Source organism: Electrona antarctica (assembly GCF_951216825.1).
Source record: "Electrona antarctica genome assembly, chromosome: 18".
Classification (NCBI taxonomy): Eukaryota; Metazoa; Chordata; class Actinopteri; order Myctophiformes; family Myctophidae; genus Electrona; species Electrona antarctica.
In genome coordinates this window covers 35,237,844-35,250,355 of record NC_136799.1, presented here as the reverse complement: position 1 = coordinate 35,250,355, position 12,512 = coordinate 35,237,844, and the positions used below count along the sequence as shown (strand labels likewise).

Sequence of the window (12,512 nt, the reverse complement as noted above, 5' to 3'; positions counted from 1 at the left end):
TCTGCTCCTTCCATCCGCAGAGGGATATTAATTATGGCAGAAGCCCACGCTGTGACCTTAAATCTCTCCCTCTCTCTCTCTCTTGCAGATGGAAGTTTTCTAAGAACGCTCGCATCTTCCCTAATAGACTTCAATGAACTAAGTTCTGTTGCTGCCCTCAACATGCTGCTTGAGGTGACATTTCACCTTTCTTTTTTTTTCTTCCCCCAAGACATGTGGCATGGTGTAGCCAGCAGGGGGAGCTCATGTCAAAATAGAACCTCTCATAGCTCAGCTGCATGGACCTCATGATAAATGTGTTCAAAATAAAAATACAATTTGTCAGATAATTTCAAGACATTTTGCCTCCATCTTGGTTTGCTGACCGTAAAAGCCTGACCTGATAGTGTAGACGTGCAGATGAAACACCACTGGAGCGTGCATCTATCAGATCAGTCGTTGCTGCCTTTCAGTGTGCTAAACCGGGGCCATCGGCGAAACGGGCACTCTGATTGATTAGCAGTGCATTATCAATCAGATCAGATCAATCAGCGCATGAACTGTAAATCTCTATGGACATACAGGAGTTCATTATATAACCCTGTTAAGTTTATCCCTCTGTGCCCTCCAGGGTCTGAACAACAAGAAGAGTCTGCCAGCGGGGGGCACTATACTGCACTGCCTGGATAACATAGCCACCTTCATGGAGGCCCTCCCCATGGACTCTCCCAGCAACCTGTGGACCACCATTTGTAACCAGTTCCAGACCTTTCTCACCAAGTTGCCCTCTGTGCTCCCTCTGAAGGTATACAGCAGGTTTACAGCAGTGTGCTCCCTCTGAAGGTATACAGCAGGTTTACAGCAGTGTGCTCCCTCTGAAGGTATACAGCAGGTTTACAGCAGTGTGCTCCCTCTGAAGGTATACAGCAGGTTTACGGCAGTGTGCTCCCTCTGAAGGTATACAGCAGGTTTACAGCAGTGTGCTCCCTCTGAAGGTATACAGCAGGTTTACAGCAGTGTGCTCCCTCTGAAGGTATACAGCAGGTTTACAGCAGTGTGCTCCCTCTGAAGGTATACAGCAGGTTTACAGCAGTGTGCTCCCTCTGAAGGTATACAGCAGGTTTACAGCAGTTGTCTAGTGTGAACCCATAGATATTTTTAAAAAAATCACACCTGTGTGAAGTGAGGGGCGCTGATATATTAAAGTCTAACTCATGTTTATTAGCTAAGGAGGCACATTATGACGTACATTTTCCCTTCATTGTCAATGGCGTTTCCAAAACAAACATTGAACTAAAGACAAACATTAAACCTGTGTATAGGAGGGGCTAGCGCCCCTCAAAAATAGGTGTTGGGCACCAAAATTTGGTGCCCAAAATGCGAAAGTGCTCAACGTTAAACCCCAGATGCTACAGGGTTTCCTTGTGCTAAATGCACGGGCCCGCCTGCAGTCCCAGCTCAGACAAGTAGGGCTCAGCGCTTCAACGCTGGCCAGCCTTTCTGGGGGCTTGGCTCTGTGACGCACGCTCCTTCCGCTATGCTTCGCAAGGAATCTCGGAAAATGTTTGCCCCCTCTCGAGAGCATACGCCCCAGAGCCGAAAGAGGCGTCTACCTTTATGTCTATGTGTGGACCCCCAAGGTGTCCTTAGGGAGGGTTCCAGCGGGTCCACCAGCAAAATTAGGAACAGTTGAAACACTTTAACCCTATTTTATACAACGCTGCGACACACGTTGTGAACTTGTAGATTGGCTATTTTCGTAACATTTAGAAAAATTATGAAAAATGTGGAATACAGTTTTTTTTTTTACATTTTAACACACATCTCTGTTATGGGGTTCCCCTGACACAATCCTTTTTTTCTATATCAATTCGTGAAGATGAAGATGTTTGTGAACCACTAATTTACAGGAAACTCTAGACAGACAGAGTTTGATACGATCAGGACGTTTCACTCAAAAAGCTTCCATAGCCATTTCCTTGCAGATGTCAAGGGCAGACCTTGGGGGTCAGATAAGTGGACTCTAATCAATGACTGACTGTAAACCACTTAAGGAAAAAAGAAAATCATAGAAAACCAAGAGCAGTGCTTTAGGTTTGTACTCCCCTACATTGAACTATGATAACAGGAGTGCAGGAATTTCAACAAGGTTCAAGGTTGTACTTTATTGTATCTTGTGTACAGGTACATAAATAGTAACATATATACATGTGCATGTTTTCCCTGTAGTAGCAAAGTTAGGTAAACGTTATGTGAACTACTACAGTATTCCTTTCCTCTGTGTATTAGTGTCCCATGGATTCCAGTTTGAGAATCATCATTTGTCTTCTGAAGATCCCTACCACAAATGCAACTCGGGTAGGTGGCCCCATATAGTAGAAATATGTTCACACCAGATATTGGTTTCGCCATGCCTTGTCCCATGACTGGTATCCACCAGAGTAATGAAAACAAATGACCATGCAAATACAAAATGTTTGATTGTCATTGATTCGCATAGACGTCAGATGGTTCCATGGTACATTTTAAATTGATTCAGATGTGATATACGTATCTGATTCTTTAAACGTCAGACCTTTTAAAAGTGCATTACAAACAGTCTACCCTGCTGCAACTGTACTGCGCTGCACATTTTAAATTGATAAACAATCGGATTCTTTCAATATCATACTGTATCTTTTAAAAGTGCATTAGAAACGGTCTATTTTGCTGCAACGTCCGGGAACTATTGCTGTAAAACAAATTGGTATATTTAATGGAGAAGTGGCACCATGTGATTCCTCAAGCTCAATTGGAGTAAATGGAGTTGTCACCACCAGTGGCAGTAACGTGTTACTTAGTAATATATTACTATAATAGTATTGCTTTACCCAGTAACAAGTAGTGTAACTAACTACAGCTGCCAAAACAGTAATATTACATATTACTGTTCCAAGTAACGCTGCATTACTCGTTACAATGTATGTTATTTGTTTTTGTTTCTGACCAAGATAAAAGCATGCTCTCTTCGCTGTATAATTGTCTATGAGCCGGCACTGCGATGTGTCTGTCTGTGTCTGTCTGTGTCCAGCAGTCACAGACAGACCAGACAGAGCAGCATAGATCTGTGGAGCAGCACATGTCATGTAAACAGCAGAGTAGAAGGTAAAATGCACAAAAAGAAAGGATTTACAAGCTATCAACACTGAAAGATGTTAGCGTGTTGGCCTAGACTAAAGTTGTCCTTTTTAAAGGACAACTTTGGCTTTTTTTCAACCAAGGTTCATGTTTTAGGTTGTTATTAGAGAAAATAAAAGGTGAGTGTTCATTTATTTTCATTTGCTGCTTTCTTTTGTCTTAACGATTTTAGCTATTTTTTGACAAGGGGGCAGGGGCATTCGAACAAGTGGCTAAATATATATATATACAACATTTTACGGCGATTTCTTTATTATTATTTACTATAGTCCTACTAGACCCCAGGAAATTACATCTGGCCATAAAAGATTGTGGGGTCTATTGAATGTAAAGGAGGAGGTGACAAACTGACGATTGAGCCTACGACACACAGTATGGCAGCCCCCTAGGTTCCAGGTGTTCGTTCAGACACACAGTATGGCAGCCCCCTATAGGTTCCAGGTGTTCGTTCAGACACACAGTATGGCAGCCCCCTAGGTTGAAGGTTCCAGGTGTTCGTTCAGACACACAGTATGGCAGCCCCCTAGATTGAAGGTTCCAGGTGTTCGTTCAGACACACAGTATGGCAGCCCCCTAGGTTGAAGGTTCCAGGTGTTCGTTCAGACACACAGTATGGCAGCCCCCTATAGGTTCCAGGTGTTCGTTCAGACACACAGTATGGCAGCCCCCTAGGTTCCAGGTGTTCGTTCAGACACACAGTATGGCAGCCCCCTAGGTTCCAGGTGTTCGTTCAGACACACAGTATGGCAGCCCCCTAGGTTCCAGGTGTTCGTTCAGACACACAGTATGGCAGCCCCCTAGGTTCCAGGTGTTCGTTCAGACACACAGTATGGCAGCCCCCTAGGTTCCAGGTGTTCGTTCAGACACACAGTATGGCAGCCCCCTAGGTTCCAGGTGTTCAGACACACAGTATAGCAGCCCCCTAGGTTCCAGGTGTTCGTTCAGACACATAGTATGGCAGCCCCCTAGGTTCCAGGTGTTCGTTCAGACACACAGTATGGCAGCCCCCTAGGTTCCAGGTGTTCGTTCAGACACACAGTATGGCAGCCCCCTAGGTTCCAGGTGTTCGTTCAGACACACAGTATGGCAGCCCCCTAGGTTCCAGGTGTTCGTTCAGACACACAGAAAACAACTACTGTGGCCAGATGTAATTTACTGGGGTCTAGTAGGACTATAGTAAATAACAAAGACATTTCCCTACATTTTTCTAAGAAAATACATATTTAGCTACTTGTTCGAATACCTCTGCCTCCCCCAACCTAAAACATGAACCTTGGTTGAAAAAAAAAACAAAGTTGTCCTTTAAGCACTAGAGGTTTGGGCCGCTACAACAGTAAAAAAAAAAGGAAGTAATATAGTAACATAATAAGTAATATAATATATTTACTCTTGATACAAAGTAACAAGCAATATAATATTGTTACTTTTTAAATGAGCAATAAGTAACTTTGCTAATTACTTTCTTAAGTAATACTGGTCACCACTCTCTCTTCCCATCACTTTGGTATCCACTAACTGTAACCTCCTCTCCTTCCACCCTGTGCCTCAGAGCCTATTGGAGCCCTTCTCCAAACTGCTCAGCTTCATCATCCAGTATGGTGTGTTCAGCCTGTCCTACCTGGTAGAGCTATGTGGACTGTGCTACAAAACTTTCAACAAGGTATAGTTGACCATGTCCACATTTACAACTCTTTGGTTGAGCTGCAGAGCGATGAAAGCGATGAAAGCGACGATGAGCCGCAAGGCAACACTTATCTTTTTATGTATGTTCATTTGTATGCCATTTAAAAAAGGAATGTTTGTATACACTGCAGTACATCGCTAAATCTCTCTTGAGTCCTGTGGTGCAAAGTAAAGGTTAAAATCAAATTCACGGGTCCTATGTGTAGCGTGAGGACACTTCTACTTCCCCCGGTTCAACAGCCAGACAGAAATGTGGCCGCATGTCACAGATGATTAAGTAGGCAATCAGCCAGTATTGATTAACATGATTAGTTGTGGTGCTGGGACCGAGGATGTATGGTGTATTTCTGAAAGGCTGTCTCAGGCCAAGATGGAGCAAGGGCTGTCTGTGTCCTATCAGGCCAGATGGATCCTCAGCCCTCCACCACTGCCAAGTCTGCATGCTTTATGTCTCCTGCAATATTGATTTTCTACACCCTGTTTAATCCCTCACAGTATAATATCCGCTTTTCGGAACCTGTGGTTGGTATGAGCAATTGCTTTTTTTTGGCGTGATTTTCCTGTGCACTTGTTTTCCAGAAAGCTGAGCTATAATATAGGCATGGAAATGGGCTTATTTTTATGTTTTGTGTGTATGTGCCATTTCTGCCCATGTGGCTGAGCTTTTGTGGGTGAGGTTTTTACCATTTTAGAGAGGCAAAGTAAGGCTTTTCAGACCGACCAAAGTTTGTCAAGTCATGCTCTGTTTGTCACGACTGCATTGCACTACGCTGAGTGGATTGGTTCCCTTGGCTACAGAACGGTCCATGATTTGCTAGGCCATGCTCCATTAACTTTTAATTACGAGAGTGCTGCGTACAGGTATGCGTGCATTAACGAGCGACACAATGAGAAATGTCAGCAGCGACTCTGCATTCTGTAGAGGCAGAGATGTGCCTAAGCTTAACATGAGTAAACATGACCGCATAGAGAAAGAGGCTTGGGTTGACAGTGTGGTTTGTAAACAGGCAGCTGGAGCTTTGTGTGGAAGGGACGAACAGAGAGAGCAGTCTGTCCTCGGGGAGGAAGGCAGGCAGCCTGACAGCCTCATCTGAGCTGCCTGGGACTCTGGGAGGAGAGATCTGGACTGGCCTAAATCTACTTCTCAGCTTCACTTCTCTGTTCTGTTCTCTCTGTCTATTCTGTATATATTCCCTCTCTCTCTCCGTCTCTCCGCCTGTCCTCCCTCTTTATTCAGGGTAGGGAGTTTATGCTCTACCCACAGCATGAGTAAGGGAGAGGGATAATAGATGAAAGGGGGAGTCTTGATGCATCAGTAAATTTACTCCTTTCTCAATCTATCCTTGTGCCCAGGAGAGAGATAAGTTCTACATGTCTCGGATTGTGGTGATGGAGCTTCTGCAAGCTCTCAAGTTCAAGTCTCCCCTACCTGACACAAACCTGCTACTGCTGGTTCAGGTAAAAAAATAAAACCACACTACACCCAACTATATGATCGTGAGAAGTATGTGTGCATTGAATTGCAATGTTAACAACAACAATTTGTGTTTTGGTTGTCAGTTTGTCTGTGCAGATATCGGTACGCGGCTGGCAGAATCAACCATCATCCACAAGCACATGATCTCAACGCTGCCGGGGGTAAGACTTGAGTGCTTTCTGTGATTGGAGCGTTTTAAAATCTGTCCCATAAAACAGCAGGAAATAAAGATGTGTCCTGCTGTGACTCCTTATAAAACCTTAACTCGTTTTTCTTTTTCCCCACAGTGCACAACAGCAGCAATGGAATGTATGCGACAATACATAAGTGAGCTATTGGACTTCATTGCAGATATGCACACACTAACCAAGCTGAAAGTAAGTCCTGATATTTCATGCGAGTGCTGCAACATGTCATCATTTATCTGGTATGATATCATTAACATTTTGCAAGGAAAATGGTCCACAGGTTTTTATTTTCCCTCGGTGGGGCAAGCACAGATGTTTCAGCAAGGCCTTCTTCAGTGCGTTAGCTTGCTTCCCCGAGGAGAAATACAAATGTGAATATGCATTTGTGGGTGCAGACCATTTTCTTTGCAAAGATGCAGTAGATAATATACTGTAGCCCTATGCACCCATAGCGAAGGGGCTACATAAGTAATCCCAGTACTTTAATTTCTCATAATTTATGAGATCGCATAGTCCCTCCACTCCTCTCATTTATGGCTGTCCTGTTCGTTCTTTCAATTCTGACACTCAATCCTCCCTTTCTCAGAGCCACATGAAGGCTTGCTGTCAGCCACTGCATGAGGACACCTTTGGGGGAAATGTAAAAGTTGGTCTGGCACAAGTAGCCGCCATGGAGATCAGCAAAGGCAATCACCGTGACAACAAAGCTGTGGTCCGGTATCTTCCCTGGCTCTACCATCCTCCTTCTGCCATGCAACAAGGGTGAGAAACACCTCGCCCTCAAGACATTATCCATAGCCTAGTTCTTATAACCCGGGGGTGTTTTATTCTTTATTTATGTGAACAATTCACCCACAAATACAGTAATTCAAATTAAGCGTTTTTATGTATTTCATTAGTGTGATGTGTTTTACTGAAAATATGTTGTTTCACCATAAAGACTTTTATGGTGTAAAAGGAAGTGTAAATACTTCCTACATCAGGTAGTTGTTAAGTCACCATTTACATGGTGGGAAATTCGGGGAGACTAAACAGACCTAACATTCATTTAGGAAAACATTTTTATATAACCATTTCAATAACCGTAACCAGTAACTGGCTTAATAGTTTGTTTGTCTGTATAGCTTAATACATCATGGAGATAATATCATAGTTCCAGTGAGGCAATATGTTGCACACTCATTAATAAAACTAAGCTCCCAACTGTGTCCTTTCCACAGGCCGAAAGAGTTTATTGAGTGTGTGTCTCACATCCGCCAGCTGTCATGGTTACTGTTGGGGTCTCTGACCCACTGTGCCCTGCACCAGGGCTCTACCTCCTGCATGCCCATCCCTCTGGACGCTGGCTCCCACATTGCAGACCACCTCATTGTCATCCTCATTGGCTTTCCAGAGCAGTCCAAGGTCTGGTAGAATCTATGAATTCAAATCAACCATATTCTCGTTGTTGCAGGTACAATCTGTAACCGCCATCTGACTTTTCCCATTCTTTTCTTGTATCTCTGTACGCAGACATCCGTGCTGCACATGTGCTCCTTGTTCCATGCCTTTATGTTTGCCCAGCTTTGGACCATTTATTGTGAGCAGGCAGCGGCCACCCCGGCCTTGCAGAACCAGAACCAGACAGAGTTCTCATCCAGTGCCATTCTCACGGGTCTGGAGTTCTGGAGCCGTGTTACTCCCAGCATTTTGCAGCTGATGGCCCATAACAAAGTGGTGAGAGTGCAATGCAATGTATTGTCACATCAGAAAGAGTCAATTAGTGGGTGAAATATGTTTTTCTAATATAATGTTAAGTAATTTTAAGAAAAGAGTCATAAGGGTAGATAGAAAAAGAAACAAGAAAAAAGTCAGATAACAAGAAGACACAATGTCAGTTACATACTGTATAAGGTGCAAGGTCAAAATACTAATACAATGAGGCAGCTCAGCTCCAGGGTGTTAACCCATTTTGACCTGAGATCAGATTCTAAAAAGGTCTGTTTGAAAATTACAGTTTTCTGAAAAAGCTATGTTTCTATGTAAGTCGTTCTTCGATTTTCAAACATAGCAGATCTACAAGCTCGTAGCGCGCCACTCGGTGGCGCGCTATGAGCTTGTAGATCTGCTATTTTTCAATAGCTAAAGCATAAAATAAAGCTAACACCAAAAGGGGTTCCCGCCCAGAATGGGTTTTTAAGTTGGGTTAGCTAACCTGGGAGAATAGCGGCCTGGACATCTGGTGGCCTCTTTCAAGTATTAAATATAAATTGATGACATTGCTTTGTACATCATTATACAACGGGTAGTTCCAGCCAAGCACTTTGATTGGTCGCTATTGGCTGTCCAGCTGTGCTCCAATCACAAAAGGCACACCTCAGCTGTGTTTGAATTAATATGCTGCTTAATTATCACTCTTCCATTGATACAAACAGAAATAGCAACACATTTCCATGATAATGGAGGCGCTAATCTGTTTTGTCCTGCCAGGCTAATACTTTAGAAAGTCGCTAGTATGATATGTTTTGAATCTGTTAAATAATGTTAAAACAAAAGACAGCAACCACTTTCTATCCATTGTATAATCGCAACATTACATGAGAGGGTGTTCTTTACTGTTGTTATTGCACTCCAGTGAGGTTAACGGAAGTCAATGAAGACAAGCACTGCATTCTAACCGCATACCTGTCACAAGACAACACCTCCTTGTGTGATTGCTTAAATATATCATTATTTAAAGCAGTATTATGTAACTTTTTTTGTGTATACATTTTTCATTTGTCCAATGTAGAGTATCTTAACATACATTTCATACATAACATTAACAATTAACAAAAATAAAAAAGGTGAGTTTGTTAATGGCCCCTACAGACTGTAGGAGTTTTTAAGTTGTCGGGGAGTCATCCGATGTATGTATTTCATACTACAGGAGTAAATCGGCTGTCATTATATGTTTGTGGCTTTCACACTAAACAATTGATAGCCAACTAGTGATCACGCACTGCAAGAGTTCACCAAAATGCGATCCAGACCCGATACATATAGGCTACATAATTTGTTTTTTATTTCAATTCATTTTGACACATACATGCAGACATAAGTGCGAGACTGACACAGGATGCCTCTCTCTCTCTCTCTCTCTCTCTCTCTCTCTCTCTCTCTCTCTCTCTCTCTCTCTCTCTCTCTCTCTCTCTCTCTGCGCGGGCACACAGACGGGAATACACAGGGCGAAATTTATGTGATAGCCTAGGCTATAGCGAGACAGGACGCTACATCTTGATTTTCATTAAATTATTCTCTGTCTCTCTCCGTATGTACACGCGCACGCACGCACGCACGCACGCACGCACGCAGTCCACTTGCCAGAATGTGAACCCGGACATTTTGAGTACCCTAAAGTTTTATGTTAAAAATCACACCCGTGTGAAGTGAGGGGTGCTGATATATTAAAGTAAAAAATGTATGTATGGGTCCCCAGCATTTAGAAACTGTCGGATGCTAACTTGCATATGTTGGGCAATTTTCATAATAGGGAGTTTTATGTGACCAACCATTAATTATTTTTGCGCCGGGTCTGTATACGGACCCCGCCGCTAGGGGACGCTAGGGGACCTAATCAGCCAGGTCGGACCCCAACGTATACTCCGTGTATATAATGGTTGAGCCCCACGGCATCTTTTAACATTGGTCCGGTTGCTATGGCAACACCCCGTCATCACCAGCTATGGGACGTAAAATCTGATCACCGTTTTACTCGGCTACAAACAGGATTTTCAAACCTCCATAAGTCGGAATCCAGGAGAGCTGTCCTTGGTGGATCTTCAGCCATACAAAATTCAGATGTAATTTGTACCTTTGTGCTGCGTCGCTCCTGACATATAAACGCTTCTGGCGACAGGTAAAGAGTTTGTGCTTGTGCCAATGATATTAAAGTGTGTGTAGTGAGTGTGAGTTTTGCACAAAAACACAAACTAATGCTTGGAATGGATTCAGAATCATGAAAACCATCTAGTTTGACCTGTTACATGCTACTTAAAGTATGATGATATTTAGATTTTCTTTTTTGCCTTATATAGATTGTTAATGGTATGGTCACATAAAATTTACAATTTAGGCAGAGCGATTTACAGTAAGCAAGAACAAAAAGAAAAACATGGTAATAGGCCTACATCAAAAATAGTCATCATGAATCACATATAACCCCCTATTATGAAAATTGCCCAACATATGCAAGTTAGCATCCTGCAGTTTCTAAATGCTGGGGACCCGTACTTGACATTTCTAACAAGTAACTTTAGGGTACTCAAAATGTCCGGGTTCACAAGTTCACAGTCCCAATTGCTACGGGTCTCGTTCGGATCCATTTGAAATGGATGGACTGGACAACCAGCTTTTTTATTTTTGAGGGGCGCTATCCCCTCCTATATACAGCTTTTGTCTCCACACGTCTCAATATTTGCCATTGTCAATGAAAGGAGAAATTGGGTCAAATGTCTGCCAAATATGACGTAAATCTTGTCCCCACACGTCTCATATTTTCCATTGACAATGAAAGGAGAAATTAGGTCAAATGTCCGCCAAATATGATGTAAATTTGTACAATGATAAGATTGTACAAATGTATGGGTGTGATTTTTTTATATTAATCTCTTTAACCTCCGGTTTTAAAATGAGAAATATAATTTGTTCTCACATATTGAATGAGCCATCGAGCCGATTGAAACGCATTGCATCTCAAGCCCACACTGCACTGCTGCTGAACACCATGGGGCTTTTTTTAGCGAGGTGAAACACAAACAAAAGCCACCGGGAAGATGCAAGTTGGAATGTCATCTGTGTGGAGCAGATTTATGGATATTATTTCATTTGCGGGAATGGGCTGTAATTAAGTCAATGAAAATGTTCTGTGTCAAGGCAGACAGTGAGTGAACCCAGATGCAGAACACAGACCAAGGAGACGTATAGAAAGTAAACAAAAAATATTTGTACTATTCAATAACTGAGGTACAGCCTTCTAAAGCCGAAGTATAGAGTTCACCAAAGGAGGTCCAAAGTTGTAAGGCAATAGAAGGCAGTCTTCCTTGACTTGATCTCAGCTTTTCTTCTTTTTTTAAAATGTTGTTTTTGTGGATTTCGCCTATATTCTTTATAGAGGGATAGACAGACAGTAGGCTGACAGGAAATGGGGAGAGAGATGGGGGTGACAAGGTGCCTAGATCGCTGAGCCAGCTTTTCTTCTGTCCAGGTTGGAGCTGCGTGGGAGGCTGTGGATGAGAAATAGTGTTACTGGAGGTCAGGTCAGGAGTCAGGACTGAATGTGGTTCTTATAAGCAACACAAACACCTTAACTGACCTAATACTAGCTGCACCAGCATGTGCACTAGCTGGAAAATATCACTGAGCACTGCAGTGAGCACTGTGTGCTGTGACAGCAGGTTTAAGTAGCCAGGCAGGTAATTTCAGGATGGAGAACAGCCAGGTGATTGCCAGGACACCTCCACACATTCAGAGTGCAGCTCCAACCTAATGGACAAACAAGCAGAGAGCATAGAGAGACAAGACTGGCCAGCTGCCATGACACAGAGCAGAACGCACACCGCCGCAGCTGAGGCTCGTCTGTGATTACTCTGTTGGGGCAGGGGGAGCAGGAGGTGACTGACACGTGGCTAATCTGAATACCACGGTGGTTTTAGCATTAAATGAGCATCGGGTCCAGTACAGATCTAGAGACCTGGTCGGACCGGGTCTAATACATTTGAAATATTCTCGGTCGACGGTTCATTTCTGTCCCATTTCGGGCCAGGTCCAATTCCATTTCGGTTCGGGTCCCATTTTTTGGACCCATGCTGCCTACCCTCTAGTCTAGTCCATTGTACTCAATTCATCACTAATATGTATAGTTGTATACCTACAATATATATTTACTGAGAATATAGGTGTCTGTAGTAGTAGTACTCTCTCTGAATGAGAGAGATACTCTTTAAGAGTTTTAACTTGACTTCAGTTCTATAAGCTGTAGAACTGTATTC

At 43.1% G+C, this 12,512-nt stretch overlaps 1 protein-coding gene across 1 annotated transcript in view; it reads left to right on the top strand.

Moving 5' to 3' along the window:
* Window positions 1-12,512, top strand: part of unc79 (unc-79 homolog, NALCN channel complex subunit) — a gene marked incomplete at its 5' end in the record, with an annotated part of 65,873 nt that overhangs the window by 49,864 nt on the left and 3,497 nt on the right. Inside the window, 10 exons of the mRNA XM_079527264.1 lie at window positions 89-174; window positions 611-784; window positions 2,269-2,337; window positions 4,706-4,816; window positions 6,193-6,297; window positions 6,400-6,477; window positions 6,604-6,693; window positions 7,091-7,266; window positions 7,725-7,908; window positions 8,017-8,220. Of these exons, the coding sequence (XP_079383390.1) occupies window positions 89-174; window positions 611-784; window positions 2,269-2,337; window positions 4,706-4,816; window positions 6,193-6,297; window positions 6,400-6,477; window positions 6,604-6,693; window positions 7,091-7,266; window positions 7,725-7,908; window positions 8,017-8,220 (1,277 nt within the window). The remainder of the gene's footprint in view (window positions 1-88; window positions 175-610; window positions 785-2,268; window positions 2,338-4,705; window positions 4,817-6,192; window positions 6,298-6,399; window positions 6,478-6,603; window positions 6,694-7,090; window positions 7,267-7,724; window positions 7,909-8,016; window positions 8,221-12,512) is intronic.